A 13,954-nucleotide genomic window follows, 5' to 3' on the forward strand; every position below is an offset into this window, starting at 1 on the left:
TTCAAAATTATCTTCCCACAGATGTTTACTAGGTAAATACCTCTTATTTTGCCCAAAATGAAGTTCACCAAAGAACCCTACACAGGTTCTAATGTGTTTTTATTAATTAGAATTGTGCACAGTTGTAATCCTTCCTTCTATCATACATATAATACACAGTAATATTCAAGTATCTGATACTAAAATAACTTAGTGACAAATTCTTCTAATGTTGAACACAAAATAATTCTATTAACAATATAAAACAAAACCACTGAGTTTATCTTGAAATTTTAAATTCAGGTCATTATTTCACAATTTGGAAATCTGAATAATCCAACTTTAAGATGACTTTCTCGTTGTTGAAGTTTGCTCTGTTGATGTGCGATTTGGGACTTCCTTTTTTCTCAAGCCATTCCTGCATATGACGCACTTTGGAGATGGGACCTTGCAACTGTCCTTGCACTGTGCCCTGGTCAGTGTTCTGGACCCAGCCTACCAATCCCAGCTTTTTACCCTCAGCCTAAGGGTAAGAAAAAAAAACAAGAGTGAGAAATCCAGTGAGATTGAACAAAACAAAGTAAGAATACAATCTGTTGCCAGAATCTTAACCTAGAATCAAGCCACTGAAACTAATTTGATATTGTCCAGAACAGTCAAAACAGAACAACAGCAAGAATCTCACTGTTGATCTTAATATGAAGTGTTGGCCACTTGACTCCATTTCCTTCATCTACCATAGAACTTTTCACGATTTGTCAATTTGGTTAAATAGTAAATATTTCAGACAAAATGAGATGCTTTCAAAATGATTTCCTTAGGCTAATTGTTGTTAGGATACTGGGCTGCATCTTGCTCATTTTCCCTTCTCCTAATCAAGAATCTATTGGGTAAATTAAATAGAAAAAGCATGAAGTTATCTGATCCTTCCTTCTCTGTGTCTTTAACCAGGGACACACTTAAATAAATCCAGATGAATGAGTGTTCATTTCATCTTTAAAGATCATTAGAGTTATTTCACTATTTCCTGGGCAACTCATTCCATTGTTCTCACTTGTAGAGACAGTCTTTATGTTGCATCACGGTCTTTATGTTGCATTGAAAGCCCACTCTGTCATCCTCCTAGTGAAGGAAAAAGCATCTGGTGATCAACTTCTGAATATGAAATTTTCATGAGACTGCATAACTATTAGATTTTCACTTGACTTTCTTTTCTTCTGTCTAAATAATCACATCCTTTAAAGTTGAATAAACTTATGAAGACCATCTAATCATTAGAGCTGCTCTTTTCTTAGCCTTTCCAATGTTCTTTCCTGTAAATCATTAAACTGTGGAATCACTGGAAATTTGGAAAGGTACCAATATTTAGAGGTAATGTTATTGTTGTAAAATGTCCAAGTAAGGATATTACAAAAGTTATCGTTAAAGTAACCTATCTAAATAGAAGGAGTGGATTACAAAAGAAAATGGAGTTGACATGACTGTATGTTAACATGCCAGAGTAGTGACCTAGTAAATGTGGGAAATTATTAGAGTTGGCCAAAGAAAATGTTATGCATAGCAAAACCATGTTTAATGAGGAAATGAAGTATCCATCAAATCATTATGTTCAAAGCACAGCCATTATGCATAATGAGCAAAATAGACTGCAGTCAAATTAATAACAGTATAAGGGACACAGAAGAAAGGAATGAAGAAAAATAAGGGATACCTACAGCATGCATTAAGTGGGGAAGATGGCATTAAAAAAAAGAATGCAGAGAACAAATTTTGAGGAAGACTACACATCAACTTACTTTGTATAACAATTGCACTCTTTTGCTTCAAATTAACCTAGGGTGGTTGGCTAGCCTTAGTTTTAGTTACCTTATATGGTAACTAGCTGTAAGAATGATGGTGTTGAGTTTTGAGCAAGAGGCTGTAACAGTCAAATAAATGTTTAAATTGCAATGTGATTTATTTGAACTGAAAGTGAACAAGACCCTCCCAACTTAGGTGCTGAGAATGGGAATTTCCTACACGTTTTATTTGTGCACTTGATTCTGTTCTCATTTTTTAAATGATAGCATAATGTTGCTGACTCATGTTCAGTTTTTACTATCTAAACAAGTAAACAGCATTTTTTCCTAAGAATATTTCAAAAAGTTAACTCTCCCTAATAATCATATTCTGGAAATATTTTTTAAAATATAATTACCAACTCTAGCCTCAATCTAAAAAGGAAATCCCCTCAAATCAATAACCTAAACTCTACCCCAGGAAACCAGAAAAAGAAGAGTAAACCAAACCTAACGAAGCAGAAAGAAGGAAATAATGGATTAGAGCAGGAGTTAATAAAATAGAGAAGAGAAAAAGAGAAAATTGATAAAACCAAAAGTTCTTTAAAATGATCAACAAAACTGTTAAACTTTTAGCTAGACTGATAAGAAAAAAAGCTCAAATTATTACAATCAGAAATGAAAGAGGGACCATTACCATCAACCTTACAAAAATAATAAGGATTACTATGAACAATTGTATGCCAACAAATTAGATAACTTAGATAAAAAGAGAGAATGGGATTCCTAGAAAGACTCAAACCACACAAACTGAATCAAGAACAGGAAATCTGAATAGATTTACACAAATAAAGAGATTGAATTAGTAATCAAAAACTTCCCACAAAGAAAAGCCTAGGACTAGATGGCTTCATAGGTGAATTCTACCAAAGGTTTAAAGAAAAATTTTTCACTAATTCTTCACAAATGCTTCCAAAAAACAGAGGAGAAAGAAACTGTTCCCAAATCATTCTATTACGCCGGTATTACCCTCATATCAAAACTAGAGAAAGACAGACATCACAAGGAAACTACAGATGAATATCCCTTGTGAATACTGATGCAAAACTCAACAAAATATGAGTGAACCAAATCCAGCAACATATAAAAAGGATTATACACTATAAAAAACTGGGACTTAGCTGCACAACGCGAGGTTGATTCAACATACAAAAATCAACACACACCACATTAATAAATAAAACAGAAACCAGATGATCATCTCAATAGAAGAAGAAAAAGCTTTTGACAAAATCCAACATCTTTTTATGATAAAAACCTCAACAAACTAGAAACAGAAGGGACCTTGCTCAACCTGAAAAAAGGCATCTGTGAAAAATCTACAGCTAACATTACACCTAATGGTGAAAGACTAAAAGCTTTTGCTCTACGATCAGGAGCAAGACAAGGATATCTGCTCTCACAACTTCTACTCAATATTTTACTAGAGGTTCCAGCCACAGGAGGAAAAAAGAAAGAGAGGCATTCAGAGTGGAAAAGGAAATCTAAAACTATCTCTACTCTAGAACTAAAAAACAAGTTCACATGGTTACAGGATACAAGATCGATATACAAAAGTCAATTGTGTTTCTATACACTAGCAATGAACAATCAAAAATGGAATTAAGGAAACAATTCCATTTATAACAGAATCGAAAATAAAATTCTTAAGAATAAATTTTTAAAAAGAAATGCAAGACTTATACAAAAAAATATAAAACACTGTTGAAAGAAGTGAAAGAAGATCTAAATAAATGAAAAGACATCCCATGTTCACGGATTGGAAAACATTATTAAGATGACAATACTCTCTAAGTTGATCTGCAGATTCTATGCAATCTCTATCAAAATCCCATCCACCTTCTTTGCAGAAACTGACAAACTGATTCTAAAGTTCACATGGAAACATAAGGGACCCAGGACATCTAAAAATAATCTTTAAAAAGAACAAAGTTGAAAGATTCACATATCCTGATTTCAAAATTTACTACAAAGCTACAGTAATCAAGACAGTGTGGTACTGGCATAAGGGCAGATACACAGATCAATGGAACAAAACTGGAGTCCAGAAATAAACCCTTACATTTATGGTCAATTGATTTTTGACAAGAGTGCTATGACAATTAAATGGGGGAAATAATAATCTTTTCAACAAACAGTGCTAGGACAACTGGATATCCACATGCAAAAGCATAAAGCTGGACTCCTCACCTCACACCACATAAAAAATTAACTGAACCTAGACCAAAGACTATAAAAGCCTTTGAAAAAAGTTTTAGAAGAAAATACAAGCATGAACCTTCACGACTTTGGATTAGGCAATGGTTTCTCAGATATAACACTAAAAACACAAGCAACAAATGAAAAAAATAGACAAATTTGACTTCATCAATATTAAAAACTTTTGGGCTTCAGAGTTTTCATCAAGAAAGTGAAAAGAAAATCCTCAGAATAGGAGAAATATTTGCAAATATTATAAGTAATAAGGGACTAGTATTCAGAATATATAAAAATTCTTATAATTCAATAATAAGATAAATAACTCAATTAAAAAATGGGCAAAGGATATGAATAGACATTGCTCCAAAGGAGATATGCAATATCTTTTTTTCATGTGCCAGTAAGCACATGAGAAGGTGTTCATCATTAGCCATTAGGCAAAGGCAAACAAAACCACAATGAGGGTATAAATATGTACACTGGAATATTATTAACCTTTAAAAAGGAAAGAAATTCAGACACATGCTACAACATGGATAGTCCTCTAGGACATTATGCTAGTGAAATAAGGCAGTCACAGAAGGACAAATACTGTATAATTCCATTTTATTAGGTACCTAGAGTAGTCACATTTATAGACAGACAGTAGAACTGTGATTGCCTGGGGCTGGAGGGAATTAGGAATTATTCAGAGTTTAAGTTTTCAGAGTTTCAGTTTTGTAAGATGAAAAGAGTTCTGTGGCTGGACAGTGGTGATAGTAGCACAACAATGTAAATATACTTAAATGGTTAAAATGATAAATTCTGCATTATGTATATTTTACTACAATTTTAAAAAATATATATAATTTCCACATATTTGGAGATTTTCCAGTTATCTTTCTGTTACTGATGTGTAGTTTAGGTCCATTGTGGTCGGAGAACGTGTTTGTATGACTTTAATCCTTTTAAAATTGTTCATACTTCAAAACAAAACAAAAAATCACAATGAGATAAAACTTCACACACACTAGGATGTTTCTAATAAAAAAGACAGACAATAACAATTGTTGGCAAAGATCTGGAGAAACTGGAATTCTCATATATCATTAGTGGGAATGTGAAATGATGCAGCTGCTTTGGAAAATAGTTTTGCAGTTTCTCAAAAAGTTATAGAGTTTACCACATGACCTAACAACAATCTACTCCTAGATATATATAACCCAAGGGAACTGAAAACAATGTCTGCATAAAAACAAGTGCATAAATGTTCACAGCATCATTATTCATAATAACTAGAAAGTGAAAACAACCTAAATGTCCATCAATTGATGATGGATATATAAAACGTGACATATCCATACAATGGAATATTTAGCCATAAAAAGGAATGAAGTACTGATATGCTGCAATATGAATGAACCTTGAAAACATTAGGTTAACTGAAAGACACTAAATACAAAAGGACACATATTGTATGATTTTACTTACATTAAATGTCCAGAACAGACAAATCCATAGAGACAAAAATGGGGTTAGTGACTACCAGGGCCAGAAGGATAAGAGGTGAGTGCTAATGGGTATGCAGTTTCTTATGGGGTGATGAAATGTTTTGAAAGTAGTGCATGACTTTGTGAATATACTAAAACCCATTGAACTATATATTTTAAAAAGGTGAATTTTATGGGATGTAAATTATATTCCAGCTTAAAAAAAAGTCCCTTCGAGTATTCTCATTACTCATTCTAGGAGTGATGGAATTTCATTAAGAGGCTAGATGATATCAACATGCAACCAAAAACAATTGTTAAAATGAACACATATTTAAATGATTATAAGTAGATTATAAGAATAAGCTACAAGTCTAATTAAGGAAAATGATTATAAGAATAAGCTACAAGTCTAATTAAGGGAGAAAAAGATGGCATTTTCCATTCTGTTATTGTCTCTAAGTTGGGGAGCGGGGACAGCAGTAGAGAAAAATGGGCTATATTATCATCTGGTCCTTTTCCTTCAACAACTTTAATTAATCTTTGAAGCTGTCACTTCCATTTACTATATCACAGGAACTTATCCTGCATAATTGGTGGCAAAGCTAACTGGAACATAGCTCTTCTGCTATGACTTTTAACAATTCCTTTTTTCAGCAGGTACTTCTTACATCAGTGTGAAACAGGAGGAAATGATTTGCAAGTAATTGGGGAAAAAGTGACATTTAACATTCATATTTCGAAGATTTGGGTTGAATTTTAAGTACCACAGTGCAAGGAATGTGACACTTGGAAAGTTCTGCAGTCTGAATTCTTTATCTTTGAGGCTGGAGATACACTGGGCAGGCAAAAACCCGATATTCCCCTACAGAAGACAGAAGGGAAATTGAGATTGCATTTGTGTGTGAGTGTTGAGGGAAGATTAATGACATTAAGGCAGAGGTAGAGGCTGTCAAAAGTTTGTTCATCCCCTCAATTACTCCCTAGTACTCTAGTAGGAAAAGCAGACTCCATGTTCAGTGTTATCATTACTTATCTTGGAATGGATTAAGTATTTTCATTAGAAAAGCTTCAGCTGGAAAAGGCAATTCTTCGTTCAAAATCAAAACGAGTAGAAATGAATTAAGGAGGGGAATGGGGCAAGGTTGAAGAGTGGCAGAGGTCTGAAGAAAATGCAGCAGCTTCTTTGGAAGCAATTACATAAGTTACACAAATGTCATGAGTTCATCTAAATGCCATCTCCTTGTTAGCTTTCCTTCAAGAATTGTGGTTTGATGATGCCATAATAAGGGAGAACTAGTGAAGCCCTCTAATCCCCCTTGGAAGATTAATATACCACTGTTAGAAAAGACAAATAGCAGATGAATTTGTCATTTACATTGTATTTTACCCATTGCTCTACAAACCACCTCTTTGCCACGCAGCTACCAAATAGCCAACCTCTCCTAATGCACATTTGTCAAAAACGTGTCTCTTGTTCTCATGCACATAATCTAGGCATCTTCCCAAAGCCTAAAGGCCACATACCTGAGTGTATTTGCGGAAAAACACTCCTTGCACCTTCCCCAAAATTTCATAATCCACTGATATCAGGGTGTCCCCTTCTGCCATGCTCATGCTCACACCTGTCACAAACCAGGAAAGCAGAAAAGTAAACAGGACTCTTTACCCTATTCCAGGACCCCCAATCCTGTGGCAGAAAGGACATTTTTCATGTCCTTTCAATACACCCATACTTCTCCATCCTTAACCACTGCGACCTCTCCCTGACCTTAAGGTCCCTGAATTTCAGAGTATCGTCAGTGGACATGTGTGTGACGTCACAGGAAGACACCTGGGCAAGTGAGCTTTGGGTTGCAACTGCCCACAGAGCCCTCTTTTGGGACAATTACCTGTTTATCCTATTACCTCCCAACACCGGTCCCACTCCCTCTCCATCCCTTCCTCTTCCTAGCTTCCATTCAGCCGCCAGAATCCAGTTCTACTAACATTTTAGGGCTAACTGAACTGATAGGTACGCCACAGGCCCGTCCCAGGTTCACCCACCTGGTCCTCTCAGTAGTCCCGGACTCCGCTGGAGACTACCGCGCCAACGGTTTCCCGGGTCGCGTAACCGCCGCGCCCGGAAGCTCAGAGCGCGGCTGCTCCTTCGTTGTTTCGCATGCCCATCATGTCCGCTAACCAATCAGAGACGGTGAGCTCAGCCCAAAGCCCGCCCAAAGGGTGGGATTTCGGGACTCGGTTGTCTGGGAGGCTCTCGAGCCTCCGGTTGGGAATCAGTCCACAATGTCAGCTCAAACTCTATAGACCCAGCCCTTACCTTTTCGCAGTCATCAAGCGCACCCTTTTTCTCATTTTCTCGTGGGAAGAAAGACATAGACGAAGAAGCATTTGAATTCGGGGGTCGAGGTTGGGAGAGGAAGCTGAACTGAATATTACGCTTGGCAGTATTTGAAGATCATACTTCAAATACTGAAAGAGCATACTTGGCTGTTATTCTTCCTCTAAAATTCATTTTAAAAAAACTAGTTTCTCTAGAATTAAAAACCTATTGACTGTCTACTATGTATGGAACATTGCAGGATATACAAAGATGAATGATATATATCTTTGTCCTCAAAGAGTTTTTTATTTAGTGGAAGAGACAAATATGCATGCAAACAATGACAATACAATGTACAACATGCTAATTAAATTCCATGAACATCCATTGAGAGCTCATGAGCCAGTCTTGTGCTATAACAAGAACAGAAAATATGAGAGCACAAAGGAGCAAAGAGATTCATTCTAAGAGCATTGGGAAAACATTAGAGGAAACACCATAGTATCTAAGGTTACACAATTACAACCAGTGATAGAGCTGAGATTTAATTGCAGGCAGTCTGAGTACAGAGCCCACTCTCATAAATGCTATGTGCTACCACCTGCCAGTATGTGGAGCTTGGGGTAAGGTAGTACTAAGATAAGAAAGTGCAAGTAGTCAGGTGTGGCTAGACTGGGAGTTCTTAACCTTGGCTACACATTAGGACCTTGCGGGAAGCTTTTAAAAATGCCAATACTCAGGGCTCACCCCCAGAAATTGCTGTCTAGGTAGTGCTAAAGCATAGCCAGGGTTGAGATTCACTGGGATACTCTGGGGAGGCAGGACTGGAAAGGTAGGCTGGATCTAGTCTGGCAGGTTAAAATATCATGTTAAATCACACATTTCAACTTTATCTATAGGTAAAGTAGAAGCCATGGGTAGGGGAATAGGATCGGACATATTTAGGATAATTATTCTGGCAGCAGCACAAAGGATGGGCTTGAGGAGTAAATGTTGAAGGCAAGAATAGCAGTTAGGAGAGTGATGCATACTGTCCCAATGAGAAATGAGGAAGAACTCACCCAGGGCAGTAGAAAGGTAACGGAGGAGTTGTATATAAGAGACACTGTAGAGTAAATTCAACAAATCTTGCAGACCAGTTAGAGGGAAAGGGTGACAAAGAGGGAGGAATAGGTGACTGATGTTTTCAGCATGAGAGGGAACACTGGAGAAGTGGGTGGGGGGAATTGGGAGATGATCATGAGTTTGTTTTCTGTTACACTGAGTTTGGGGTTCCTGAGGAACTAAATGGGCAGTTGGAAATTTGAGAGAGAGAGAGCTAAGCTAGATATCATTTAAACATAGGTGAGACCTGAAACTTCAGCCTTTGGTTGTAACCACTAAGGAAGAGAATGTCTGGAACTGCATATATAGAAAAAATAAGAATGCTTTGAAGAATACCTAAATTTGGGGGACAAGTAAGGAAAAGACATAAATGCCAGAGGCCTGGAAGAAGACATAGCAAGGACATGAAAGAAGAAACCAAGCAGGCACAGGAGCGAGTGAGAAGAGAGTTCAAAGAAAGTGAGAAATCAGTAATGTCAGATGAGTAGGCTGAAGAGGTAGCAGCTTTTGTCTTTGGTTATTGGAAGGTCACTGGTAGCCTGGCATTTAAAGAAAGTGCACTATGGCCATGCCAACCTGAACACACCAGATCTCGTCTGATCTCGGAAGCTAAGTAGGGTCAGGCCTAGTTAGTACTTGGATGGGAGACCACCTAGGAGTACCAGGTGCATAGGCTTTAAAAATGAATGAATAAAAATATAATGTGGAAAGCGTGGAAACCACATCACAATGGACTGGACAGAGGGGGAGATGTGGAAGTGGAGGCAGCAAACATAAAGTTTTCTGCTAAGAAGTCTCATGGAGAAAAGGGAAATAAATGGGACCCTACCATAAGAGGCAGCAGGTCAAGGGAAATGGGATTTGTTTTGCAGGGGGAAGTTAAGTATATTTTAAAACTAATGAGTATATAGCCAGATACAACTCGAAGTTAACAAGATGGAGGGGTAAAGTGATGGAGTCCATTCCTGGAAGGTCTGTAAAGGGGCTAATTCAAGAGAACTTCTAGAAAGAGAAAGATTCTTCTTCCTCAAAAACAAGAAGGAAGTCAAGATGGAGGGAGGCACTCTAGGAAATTCTGCCAGACTGGAAGGGAGCTGTAAGAGTTGATGACAGGCATGCCCGATTGCTGAGATAATTGGAACCTTAATAAGAGTGGGAATTGTCTGGAACTGCATATACTATAGAGAAGGCAGTAAAGTGTAAACTAGGAAAAAATAAAACAAGAAATAAAAATTTAAAATACCCTGGAGGGCTCACCAAGGAATTTCTTTGTAATATGTAAAAGTTGTAATATGACATGTTGAAGCATTAACACCGACTACTGCTGTCTATATTATTTCCATGTGCATGAATCTTTTAAGTAATTACAGGAAAAAAAGTCAGTTGCCAAACGGCTTACACAAAAGAACTGAAGCATGAAGGCAAATAAACCTTTCTGATGTTAACAAACCATAGAGTATCATTTTCTGTTGAAATCAGGTTATACTGATTATTTTCGATTTGGTAGTTTACTTTATTATCATTACATTTGGTTGAGTCATTCTTGGGCCCTAAGAAGAGACTGCCAGAAGAGACTACGTGAGAGTAAAACACTATATCAAAATAATTAGATTGGCTACAAATCTACCCAGAAAGATACTGCGTAGCAAAACCTAGCCGAGTTGCTAAAATTGACCGCAAGCTCCAAACTATTGGAAAAGCACGCAGAGATAGTATGTAGCCATACCTGGGGCCCGCACAAAGCAGCCGAGCATGGTAAGAAAGGCTATCAGCAGGATCACTCCGGCTAAGTGGGCGGACATCGGAATCCTGGGGCAGAATGACTCGAGGGCACATCTAGGGACTCCGTCTTTTGCCAGAGAAGGGCACACCCCAGAGTCCAGGGTCACCGTTCTCAAAAAATACACAAGTTCCGTCATGGAACCCTAGAGAAGCCACTCCTGTCGCCCCCGCCCGCCTCCCCGTTCCCCAAGGGCAGAGCTGGACGGAGCTGAGTTGGCGGGACACTGGGTCGAGCGTCTGGCCGACCGCACCCGCCCCTGGGCTGCTCCGGAGAGCGCGCGGACTGCGCCTGTGCGTGCTTCCCTGGCGACCTCGCGGCGAAAGGTGGGGCTGGGCGCGCACGCGCTCCCGTTTCCAGGCAACGGGAATAACTGGGGCCAGCTGAAAGCGCCTGCGCCACCGGCAGTTGTTTGTCGCGGGGGCGGGGGTCTGGTTGGAAAAACTAAGTCCTGGAGTTTTCCCTGAGCAGGAGTTGTCCCCGAGAGCCTCAGGTACGGGGAGACATGGGGTCAGCACCTCGACCTCCTAGGGACCCGATGGACGGGAAAGCGAGGGCTCGTCCCCAAAAGCGGAGTCCCCAAGGGGGGGTCCCCGTGCTGACCCTCCAGGACAGAACGTGACTTCCGCGTTCCGGATCTCAAACTCGCCGCAGCCAGATCAGGTGGGCCCCTCTTCTCAGGTTACAGACCTCCCTCCTTCTGCGCCGCAGGTACTCCTTGGGTGAGGGTTTGGTAGGCACCTGTAGCAGGTCCTGGGCAGACTCTGTGCTCCCTGGAGTCAGGCACGGTTCCAGCAGGAGGGAATCCCTGACACTTACCTCTAGGCTACAGTTTTCTCACACCCCTCAGTTAACGGGTAAACAAACTGGAGTCAGTAAGGGGAAGTTGCTTGTGCTTAAACCTGACTTCCAATCCAATATCTCTTTCCGGTAGCTCTTTCCACCTACTACAGAGGATGCTGTGTATGGCAGGAGCATCACTTTGTATGGCAGAGGCTGGTACTGATATAAAGGAAAGGGAGGTGGCAGGAACGCTTGTATCACATTCGTTTTTCTATCTTCAGGACCTAATAAGCAGTCCCAGGACATAATAAGCACTCACCAAATGCTTATTGAACAAGATCTCTGGCAGACCCAGTATCACTGTCCCTAAAAGGTTCAAAGGAAAATGGGTAGGACAAATGTAGAAAGTTTACTTTAGCAACTAGGGTGAACCTCAGACAAACTTCTCACATATCTCGTTTAAATCTTCCCTAGGCTTCAGTCCAGGCTCTGAATGGCTGGTCTCCAGTTGGCACCATCCCTGCCTGTGGGTGTTATGTTCCCATATAATGAAACAGATGCTCCAGAGCTCCACTCAACTAAGCAAGACTCTTATGAAAAAGGTGGCGCTTCCCAGCGGTCCTCGATGGGGCACCTGAGGAACAATTCCCAGCAGAAGCATTTGAGCAACAAAGAGCTGGTGCTGGATAATCTGTACACTCACTCCGAATGGAATACCTGCACAAAAGCCCTGAGCTACTTCTATCCCCAGTGTGCTGGAATCAGCCCACAAGATCCAAGTAGTAATCTCCAGGTCCAAGCAAAGGGTTTGTTTTATTCATCAGGCCCTCAATCCTGGTATCCCAAAGCAAATAACCAGGAATTCATTCCGTTTACAAAGAAGCAATTTGGAGTGGACCGGGCATATCCGCTGAAACCCATATTCCATCGGAAGTCTCATAGTACAGGTGAGGCTGGCACAGATGGGGACCAGAATGCCTTTCCACGACCCCCTGAGCCAAGAGAGTTTTCATACAGCAGCTTTGGTCCTAGGAACTGGGTGAATTCATCTGTGATTGGTATTGGTGTTGCTATGCAGAAGGAGAAGGCTATAGTAACGCCCAACAGGTCTGAGTGGATGCAGATCCAAAGACTAGAAGCTGCAGGGGAGAGTTTAGAGGAGGAAATCCGAAGAAAAGAGACCCTCCTGAGGGAAAAGCTCAAGAAGACAGAGGAGGAACTCAGAAGGATCCAGAAGGAAAAGGAACAGGCTGAAGAAAATGAAAAAAGAGAGCTACAGAGAATGACACTTCCCAGGAGGAGAGTTAAAAGTAATAGCAACCCCACGTACAAACCTATCTTCTTCCCAGAATACAAGTCTAAGGAGGTCTTCAGTAGAGACAGGGGAGAGGATGAAACTTGGGGATGGTCTCAAGAAAATTCTAGTCCATTCCAGTTCTCTGATTATGGAATACAGAAGCTCAAAAGGGAAAGACTAGTGGCAAGCAATAACAAAATTCGAGACCAAGTCGCAGGGCTGTTGAAGTTTTCTCAGCCTTCAGAAGCACCAGGCAGTGCTTTGCCGGGATCCACCAGCAATTCTAGCTTGTCTAAGGCACCAGACTCCTCAGGTTCCAGCTGTTCCACTGAAGAGCCAGAACTTGGCGAGTGCAGCCACTGTGGACGCAAGTTTCTCTTGCTCAGGCTGGAGAGACATTCCAATGTCTGTAGCAGGATGCAGAGTTCCAGGAGGAAAGTGTTTGACTCCTCCAGGGCCCGGGCCAAAGGCACAGAGCTAGAGCAGTACTTGAACTGGAAGGGACCAGCCTCAGTCAAGGTAACAGGGGCCTTATGGATTTGACTTTGAGCAGGGATCTTTGTAAGGGCCTGTTATATACTCATCAGTTTTTTTAAAGGAAAATTTCAAGTGTCCCATAGGGGGAAAGTGAGAATTAACATTCGTTGATTAATACTGTGTGCCAGTCACTGTGACAGGAGCTTTTAAAATGACCCTCACCACAACCATGTGAGGATTTTATTATCACTTATCAATTTAAAAGTTTAAGTCTCAGAAAGGTTAACTTGCTTGAGATCAGTTTTAAATAGCAGAGTCAGCATATAAATCTGGGTTGGAGTGACTCCAAAATCTAGACTTAAAAAATATGTGCCCTTTTGATTATAATTTTTTATTTATTTTTTATTTTTATTTATTTATTTAGGCAAGGAAACCCTTGGTTGACCTCACAGATTGCAAAGACCTTGTCAGTTTACAATCCCTTATTTTTTTTATTTTTTATACCTATAGCACCTGGTCTTCCTAGGTGGTCTCCCATCCAAGTATTAACCAGGCCTGACCCTGCTTAGCTTCCGAAAACAGAGTGACTTTTTAAACGTAATTTTTATTGTCATTGAAGGTGACAGATTTTCTGCAAAACTCGATGTTCGCTCCAAACTATTATAGCAGTTTCTTTTCCACCAGCAAGTGATTCCAACTGGACAG

The 13,954-nt window shown here is 39.9% G+C and overlaps 2 protein-coding genes and 1 pseudogene across 4 annotated transcripts; 2 read left to right on the forward strand and 1 right to left on the reverse strand.

The window, feature by feature from the left end:
- Window positions 1-82: 82 nt before the first annotated feature.
- ACYP1 (acylphosphatase 1) lies at window positions 83-7,662 on the reverse strand. The gene is made up of 3 exons (XM_025041961.1): window positions 7,532-7,662; window positions 7,013-7,110; window positions 83-502 (listed from the first exon to the last, which is right to left on the reverse strand). The coding sequence occupies exons 2-3, from the start codon at window positions 7,100-7,102 to the stop codon at window positions 287-289; spliced, it is 306 nt and encodes a 101-aa protein (XP_024897729.1). The 5' UTR covers window positions 7,103-7,110; window positions 7,532-7,662; the 3' UTR covers window positions 83-286.
- Window positions 7,663-9,470: 1,808 nt separating this feature from the next.
- On the forward strand, window positions 9,471-9,588 carry LOC112473872 (annotated as a pseudogene).
- A 1,464-nt stretch (window positions 9,589-11,052) lies between these two features.
- Window positions 11,053-13,598, forward strand: ZC2HC1C (zinc finger C2HC-type containing 1C). 3 transcript variants are annotated; one of them, XM_015599667.2, is made up of 2 exons: window positions 11,053-11,403; window positions 11,950-13,598. In XM_015599667.2, exon 2 carries the CDS (start codon window positions 11,969-11,971, stop codon window positions 13,313-13,315), a length of 1,347 nt encoding a protein of 448 aa, XP_015455153.1. In that variant the 5' UTR covers window positions 11,053-11,403; window positions 11,950-11,968; the 3' UTR covers window positions 13,316-13,598. The 3 variants fall into 3 exon arrangements, with proteins under 3 accessions (XP_015455153.1, XP_015455152.1, XP_015455154.1); XM_015599666.2 differs by having other exon boundaries at window positions 11,054-11,355; window positions 11,950-13,597; XM_015599668.2 differs by having other exon boundaries at window positions 11,055-11,185.
- Window positions 13,599-13,954: the final 356 nt, after the last annotated feature.

This window comes from Pteropus alecto, unplaced genomic scaffold (assembly GCF_000325575.1).
Source record: "Pteropus alecto unplaced genomic scaffold, ASM32557v1 scaffold8, whole genome shotgun sequence".
In the NCBI taxonomy this organism is placed as follows: domain Eukaryota; kingdom Metazoa; phylum Chordata; class Mammalia; order Chiroptera; family Pteropodidae; genus Pteropus; species Pteropus alecto.

Coding starts and splice junctions, on each gene's coding strand:
- ZC2HC1C (XM_015599667.2), top strand. CDS start 11,969: ATGGCTGGTCTCCAGTTGGCACCATCCCTGCCTGTGGGTGTTATGTTC.
- ACYP1 (XM_025041961.1), bottom strand. CDS start 7,102: ATGAGCATGGCAGAAGGGGACACCCTGATATCAGTGGATTATGAAATT. Junction 503..7,012: donor TTTTCCGCAAATACACTCAG/GTATGTGGCCTT, acceptor TCTTACCCTTAG/GCTGAGGGTAAAAAGCTGGG.